Raw genomic sequence first — 8884 nt, forward strand, 5'->3', positions numbered from 1 at the left:
GGATAATTTCTAAACTTGGTTTAAGGACTTGGAATGATTACAAAACATCAAATAGACCCCCTTAATGGGAGTTTACGGCCTAGCATGGCTCCAAGGCCGTAAACCCCTATTTACCCAAGAAAATGATGTTAAATGGTGCTAGAACAAATCACATGTGATTGGTAGAATTTATCCAAGGCCTATCATGAGATTGCAAGGGACTTTTGGGGTGTTTATGGAGTTTACGGCCCATGAGACCCCCCTCATGGCCGTAAACTCTTCTATAGGGTGCTTCAAGGAGTTTCAAGGTCTAAAACTTGCATGAAAGGACTTCTAAAATTCATCTAAGGGCCTTAGGGGTGTTTAGTTTGCATTCTAACACCAAGAATTTTGGAGTTTACGGCCCAAGAACAAGTCTTGGCCGTAAACCCTTAGAAATCCCATGAATGATGTGTTTTAGGCCCTCAAAGTATTTTTGGTTGGTCCCTTGATTTATTCCAAGGCTTTTGGTGGTGTTGGATGGCTTTCTAACACCTTAGAGTTGGATTTATGCCAAGTTTTGGGGAGTTTACGGCCCAAGCACTCTCCTTGGCCGTGAACTCATCTAAATCCCCCAAAATTCATGTTTCAAGTGTCCAAATGCTAGAATCAAGGTCCTATAATTCATATCTAGGCCATAGAAGTGATTTGGAAGGGTTTAAGGGCATGAAAACCCTAATTATATGAGTTTACGGCCCAAGAATGATCCTTGGCCGTAAACTCCTTCAAACATCACGAAATTCAAGTTTTACATGTTTAGAGTCCATATCTTGAAGTACCATAGCCATATCTAAAGTCCAAACTAGTCAAGGAGGGGTTTAAGGGCTCAAAACCCATCATTTTTGGTGTTTACGGCCTAGGCATCTTCTTGGGCCGTAAAATCATACATTGTGTCCCATTTCATGATTAAGTGTCTAATTTGGAAGCTAAACATGCTATAGATTGAAGCTAGGAAGGTACCTTAAGGATTTGAAGCCTTAAAATTGAGTTTTGGACCCTTAATCTTTGGATTTTTGGAGAGAGGTTAGAGAGAGAGTAGTGAGAGAAGAAAAAGCTTCAAATGAAAGCTGAAACACGTTTATATAGTTCCTAAAATTTGCACGCGGTGGAATTCTACCCGATACCGACGCTAAACGCGGCTTTTGGTCGCACCCGATTGAGTTTCCGTCACCCGACGGGAACATTATAAAAACTCATGAAATAAATGTTTTGGGCTAATAACATAAGTTCCTGAGTGATTTAGACACTCATTAGAATAAAATAAACATATAAGTTTATACGATTAACTCCAAAGAGAAAACGGAACGAATCCGATAACGACGACTTTCCGGGTAGAACGGGTTTTGGCGACGAACAAATTTCGGGTTGTTACAGAAAACATGTTGGATAAGGTGTCTAAGTCCATAATAATAATTGATATGTACTTGACCTGAAAGTAGCAAGGTCTATTTGGGTTGCATTTCACCAAAGCAATTTATAAGGATGGACTTTTGTGAAGAGGTTATTTATGATTTATTAATATATTATAAGTTCTAATATATTATTATGAAATCCTATTATTTAGTTAGTATTGATCAAGAATTAATTTGGAATTAATTTAGTGATAAAAAAAGACTAATTAAATGTACGTGGATTGATTTGCTAAATCAATGTTTCTTATAGTGTGGGACTATGGTTATTTAGGATGAGCTAAACCAATGTGGTGGTCCGTGGATAGTCCATGGAGGTTTAACCCATGGATCCTAAGTAATATGAAAGTTCATGGTACATTATGGTTTTGCCACACTATAAAAGAAACCCCTTAGCCTCCAAAATCAGCTCCATATGTGCTTTGGAAGAGTCATAGCCGAATTTGTGATAAATAGTCATATTCTCTCAAGTCCTCCATTGTTGGTGGTGTTTTGTGAAACATTTAAGGCATCACATTTGGGGTCCTAGGCTCTTAAAGGTCCAAGTAAACTAGCTACAACAAGAGGTAAGTCATCTAACTAGGTTTTTGTTATTCAAGTACCTATCCTTTGTATGCTAGTTAGGACAATGCTTTGGAAAATCAAATTGCATGTATAATTAGAGAAAACATAGATCCAAAGCATTTAGGATTGCATGTGCACCATAAGGTTGTTAGAGTGCTCAAAACCCATAAAAAAACCATCGAAAATCCTTTTACACGTCAGTGATAAGTGGTGAGAAAAACCCGCCTTTCCATATTCCCATATCCCGGTAAATCAACCTTTAAAAACGTGACAAATGTATGTGTCATAGCCATTGTAACAGACACACATCATGTCAGGAAATTCAAAAGACGTGCTTGTTTTGAAATCATATCTCCAAGAAACCATCTTTTCGGTATTAACACATTCTGAATTATCAGCTAATCCACCAGCTTTGTAACAAAGACCTATTCTCAGATTGAAAGTAACCATTTAAAATTAGAACCGGATTTGGAAAAATCACAAAGATTTTTGTGCATGAGTGTGCCAAAGATAAAGAAATAAAATGAACAAAATTTTGGGGAATCTATGATGTCAAATAAAATCGACATGAAAATCAGATAAATCCTAGGCAACGGTCTCTTCGTTTTTGAGTCAAGAGAGACTCTAAAGTGCTTGTGTGGTATTCCGGTGAATTACGATCACTAGACTTTTAAGAAATAGTGAAAGGCTTCTTTTAATAGACTTGAAAGGTGGCTTCATCTTCAATCAAATTCCGAAACTCAAAATAAGTCCGAAGATCTAAAGAAGTACTTGTTTGATCAGTGTAGCCATAATAACAAGTACGCTTTGGATATAATTTAAGTGGCTAGATATGGTGAAAATCTCAATAAAAAAAATTAAAAACTGGATGTTGTTGGGAAGAAATGTTTTAGGTCTAGAACATTTCATTAAGATCACTCAAAAAGAACAATGAGATTTCATACTTGTAATGGTACAAACCAAAAAGGTTTTATGCATCAATTCTTTGGTGAAAATATCTAGAACAATTATTTGTTCACCGTTAAGTCAGAAATAGGTTTCGGATTTTGGGTTTCACTTAAAATCATGGTGACAATGATTTTTAAAATCATGAACACAGATGTTGTGTAACCATAAACCTTAGTGGTAGTTGATGAGAGTCTCAAGGGTTACACTTATGAAATCGAAATTTGATGTAGAAATTGTAGATTGGTGCTGAAGAAGAAAGTGTACCTCTACTATAAATAAATTACAAAACAGTGAACTTTTAACTCAATGTGAGAATAGTAAGGTAGCTCGATAACTTATGTGAATAAATAACCTGATTGGGAAGAAACGGTCAGAATGAACGTTTCATTAAGGCTTCAAACATAGAGTCTAAGAGGCTTGAGTCAACATGCAACAATATGCTTCTAAGGACACTTAGCTAGTACATAAATCCGAAATTATATCTTCCCCATCTTTTAACACTTACTTTATTAACCCTTTTAAGTATGATTATTTATCTTTGTTATTCTTTCATAGCATATCCCTATATATATAATAATTATCTTTGTTTTGATATCTTTCATAGGTTATGATACACTCAAGTACATTTCATATCCTTATGTTTTCTTTTGATATAGTTTTATTCCATAATCATTCTGATACGTGCGTGCGTGTGTGTGTGTGTGTGTATATATATATATATATATATATATATATGTGTGTGTGTGTGTGTGTTTAGATATATTTGAGATCATGTTAATTTTGTAAGATCGTGAGATGCAATATAAAAATAATTTTAAAATGCAAAATAAAAGGAAAAATCTGAAAATTCGTTTTTTAATTATTATTTTCGTAATTTTCTTTACCTAACATAAATAAAAACAAATAAAATAAAATTACCTTTTTTTTTTGAAAAATATATGAAATATTCTAATAAAATATTTCAATGTGATTTTTAGAATGTTAGAATATTCTAGTAGATTTGTCAGATATGTAAAATATTCTAATATTCTACAAGAATATTTCACAGATATTTCAAAAAAACAGTAATTTATTATTATTATTATTATTATTATTATTATTATTATTATTATTATTATTTTGGATAAAAAAGTGATGAAAATAATATTATAAAAAAACTTTCAAAAATTTTCAATTATTTTGTATTTTAAAAATATTTTTTTATCTATAAAATGAGTGGCTATGATTGCGTCTTTTCGTATTTTCTTTACCTAACAAAAATAAAAATAAATAAAATAAAATTACCGTTTTTTAAAAAATACGTAAAATAATCTAATAGAATATTACACTGTATATATTTCAATGTGAGTTTTAGAATGTTAGAATATTCTACTATTCTACTAGATTTGTCAGATATATAGGATATTCTAATATTCTACAAAAATATTTCACAGATATTTCAAAAAACGGTAATTATTATTATTATTATTATTATTATTATTATTATTATTATTATTATTATTATTATTATTATTTATTTTTTTGGATAAAAAAGTGACGAAAATAATATTAATTTTTTTTTTCAAAAATATTCAATTATTTTGCATTTTAAAAATATTTTTTTTATCTACAAAAGGAGTGGTTAGGATTGCGTATTTCCGTCTCACAAAATATAGTGGTCACATGAACCTAACCTTTTATATATATATATATATATATATATATATATATATATATATATATATATATATATATATATATATATATATATATATATATATATATATATATATATATATATATATATACACAATTTTGCCAGTGTATTGACTAGGTATAATTTTTTAGAATCATATAAGACATTATAACGACTAGGCATAATATCATTATTAATGCTTAGGTAGGGTAAATATCGAGCATAATATTATCCTAACGTTTGCATGGAATTTCAAAACTATTGATATATTACAAGTAATAATCTTTGTGAAATCATTGAAATAGTTTTATAGCATGTATCTCCTCCCCTCCCCCCCCCCCCCCCCCCCCCCCCCCAATACAAACATTTGAAGACACTAAAACTAGGTCCGTGAAACTCACCCTAGAAGCGTGATACTTTGATGTAGGATAGATTTGGGGCTTGGGACTTTGGAGATTGCCTCAGGATGTTGTGGCTTCGACGAGAGAGAGAGAGAGAGAGAGAGAGAGAGAGAGAGAGAGAGAGAGAGAGAGAGAGAGAGAGAGAGAGAGAGAGAGGATGCTTAAGATGGATGTGTAGATAGGATTTGAGGAGACCTCTATCAATAACAATGTTTTGAGGTGACCACAACACAAATATCTATATGTGTCGTACATAAGCTTCGTGACTACCTCCGGGAGTCGTCAGGTGTCACTCTCTCGTCGAGCCATATCACTTGTAATCTTCACGAATTCGGGGTCAAAATACGTGCCGACAAGGCATACACCTCACACGCAGAAATGATTTTGTAAATATCATATTTCAGGTGTATGAGCTCCAATCTTAACCCTCTCTATATCTATGTAATGGTCTCAACTATCACTATAACTTTCATTTAGATTGTTTTAGCTAGTTTTGACTTTCCCCTGTTGGTCTAATAGGGGTATGATTTTAATTATTTAAAAAAAAAACCATATCTTCTTCATATGGACTCTATTTTCCGTGTTATTTGTCTTATTGTTCTCACTTCGAGAAATACTACGATTTTCCTTTTGGTGTTACTAGCCAAAACTCGACCAATATCTTAATCCTATTTCAACATTGATTTAACTTTCTACAAAAATCATATCTCCTCGAATCGAAGTTAGATTTTTAGGACATCACGTACTTTCCAAATATGTTAACTAGCTTTGAAAACGATACGACTTTTTGGATACTCATTTTTTAACCTATGAGTCAATTTATCCTTAAATAGAAAGAGTATACACAATTATATTCATTTATAAAAACGAAATACCATATTGATACTCTGTTACATTTCTTTATCTAAACTAATTTATAATCGTTAGTAACGACGTCTTCCCAATTGTCACAAATCACCAGGACAACTACAAATAAACAAACAATATACTTGAAATAATGGATTATGTATTAAGTGAAGTACATGTTGCCTTGAGAATAGAAGATAATTGAAAATTCAATTTCATTCCAACCCTGATTGTATATTTTGTAATCAAATAACAATGGATAATTTATAAAATTAACCGTAATCGGCTATTTAACCATAATAGATAATCAAATATTGAAAAATCAAAACTAAAAAGTGAAAACACTACACATGTTGTTTCAGTGACAACCTTGAATCTTTAGATATTTTTGAACAATTGAGAATCAGAGAATCATCGGAGAAGCCGAGAACGCAGAAGGAAGAAGAACAAAAGGTATTTCAATGGTTCAACCTTTTAGTGGTCAAGAATAGAGATTGGAGAAGCCGAGAATTGAGAATCAGAGTCCAAAGAATGGAGAAGGAAGAATAACAAAAGTGTGATCGTCGCTAACTTGGAAGAATCGAGATAGACTATTTTTTTTTTTTTGGGCTTTAGGCGTGCGTACTGTGAATAGAGAAGGAATATCGCCATTTGAGAAATTGGGTTATGTGGGACTCTTTAGAATTGGGTAATCCCTAACTTTACTCACATATGCGTAAGATCGGCCCTGAAACCATACAACCAATCAACCTAAAACCGTTAAGTATATAAGGATGACATCATTTTTCTAACATAAACCCACATTGTTGCAAACATAGACAAGCCACTTGTACAAAACATTCCACCTCTCTAAATCATATGCTTATACAGTATAAAATATCCTTGCATATATTGCATATGTTATATAATAAATAACATTGTTGCATGAATTGAAAAAATAACAAACATTTTTACATAATGAAATAGTTAACCCTTTGTTTTATTTTAAGCACCGAATACCGAAAACTTATAAAGTACTTCTAAAAGAACGATCTGGATATTGGTTGAAACCAATTTTTCAGGACAAAAATGGCTACCAAGAGCGCTTGAGTAAGTGGATGTACCATCTTATCAAAAGAGCAAGAAATGTCTGTATATATAAATCGATATTTCAAATATGAATGTCTTTATCAGAAACTTATAGTATACAAGAATAACAAATGTGTGCATTGAATGATAATTTTATTATTATGTTTCTGTTTTGTGATATACGTTTATTTTTAATTTTTAAATCCAACTGTCTAATTATAAAAGTCTGACAGTTAAGTCATTTTTTATAACAAAACCGACAAAAACCAAAACATACATACCCTAAACTTTAGATTTTAATTTAATTTAATTTTAAATTACTAAAATATGTGTTTTTGGCCACTAGGGACGCCATCAAAGTGCTCGAGTGTGTGCTTCTATAAATCGGAAATGACATCACATTTGTGGCCAATTCAAGACAGTGACATGAATTTTGTCTTTTACGACGTAACTTTAATAAATGTAATAATCATCTAAAATGTTTTAAATAACCTTTATGATTGTATTAATATAATCCGGCCATCTTTACCAAAAATGCTTAATTTCAGGTTTAAATGGAAATCATACATTCGATTTTATAAATGTTAATGTAAACAAAGTACAGAAATGACAAAAAAAAAAAAAACACGAATAATCTTTTGGAATTTAATTAACCAAAATAATCAAAAGAAACAAACAAAATGATATAGATACATCAAGCAGTGTCCTAATGGGATTCATGCTTAGGCTCGATCGCTACTGAGTTGACTCACTGAGTTTGAGTTCAACATGACTGGTGTCATTGCCCAAGAAAAAAAAAACCAATAAAATCACACATGTCCTAAATAAAATTGGATCTTTTACTAATTTGGACAACTAACTTGATTTAAGAATCCAAATAACATGAATCAAGACAATATTTTGATATGCATTTCATTTTTTCGTGCCTAACCATTGAATCCAGTCCGACTCCAAACTGCATCCCGAACCCTGCTCAGGTCTCTGCCCTTTAGAGTTCGGCCTACACCCACAAAAACAGAATTGGCAGCCGAGTTATGACGTTCATAAGCTCGTGCTAGATACTCGTGAGGTGGGACCATATCTGAATCCGGATCATCGGTTATATCATCCGAGTCATGCATCGACTCAACCGAGTCGACTCGGTAGATCTTTGACCAGTCAGGCACATTCACAGGCGCTGAGGTGGCCACATGGCGTCCACGTGGAGATGAGAAGCTGTCTCCGTTGGGAAACTGGTGAACAATTCTGGGCGATGACATCACCTTCCCTGTTGCATCCTCAAACGCCGATGATAAACCTCCGACAGAGCTATCACCTCTTGGGACAGGGTTGCGGTGACGGCTCCTTGTGTTACTCTCCATGGTGGCGCGTGAGTTCCAGTCATGGTCGCTGCGGTTAACCATACCATCAACCATGGACCAGACATCATCTTCTCGAAGCTCCTCGCTGTCATCTCCTCCTGTTTGAATGGTGTTTACCCCATACCCGTAATTCCCTAACAAGAGCTCACTCCGACTGGTAGTCAGTTTCCGACCTTTAGCCATGTATCATAACAAGCCACCCAGGTACGATCACCGGATTTTTTAAATTTCCGGCGACCTAATTCAGGAGATTATGGTCGATACCTACTATAGTATATCTCTCTCCATAATCGGTGGAATTATTATCATACAGAGTCCGCCATTGAAGCACGAAGCTGTATATATAAGATTTTGAATAAAGAAACAAAGGTTGAATTTCATTTGAATTTGGAGTGAATTTGATGTGCATCTTATTTAAATAATGTCCAATCCGAGAACAAGTACATTAGATTACGAGGTTGTGAAAATTTGGAAGAAAAAGGAAAAAGGAAAAAAAGGAAGATAAAGACAAAATGGGAATTCCACGCGCAAGTAGCAGCGATTGGGTGCACGTGGGGTGTAGTTGAAAAGTGTGTTTTTTTGGAGTTAGAGAAG

At 33.3% G+C, this 8884-nt stretch overlaps 1 protein-coding gene across 1 annotated transcript; it reads right to left on the minus strand.

Annotated features, from left to right (window-relative positions):
* Positions 1-7556: 7556 nt before the first annotated feature.
* LOC145042159 (protein S40-5-like) lies at positions 7557-8625 on the minus strand. Its single transcript, XM_078990542.1, has one exon. It carries the CDS (start codon positions 8471-8473, stop codon positions 7856-7858), a length of 618 nt encoding a protein of 205 aa, XP_078846668.1. The 5' UTR covers positions 8474-8625; the 3' UTR covers positions 7557-7855.
* Between the last annotated feature and the right edge of the window lie 259 nt (positions 8626-8884).

This window comes from Lactuca saligna, chromosome 4 (assembly GCF_052625555.1).
Source record: "Lactuca saligna cultivar CGN05327 chromosome 4, ASM5262555v1, whole genome shotgun sequence".
NCBI lineage: Eukaryota > Viridiplantae > Streptophyta > Magnoliopsida > Asterales > Asteraceae > Lactuca > Lactuca saligna.

What these genes read in the sequence shown, in the direction of transcription:
- LOC145042159 (XM_078990542.1), bottom strand. Translation starts at nt 8,473, where the DNA reads ATGGCTAAAGGTCGGAAACTGACTACCAGTCGGAGTGAGCTCTTGTTA.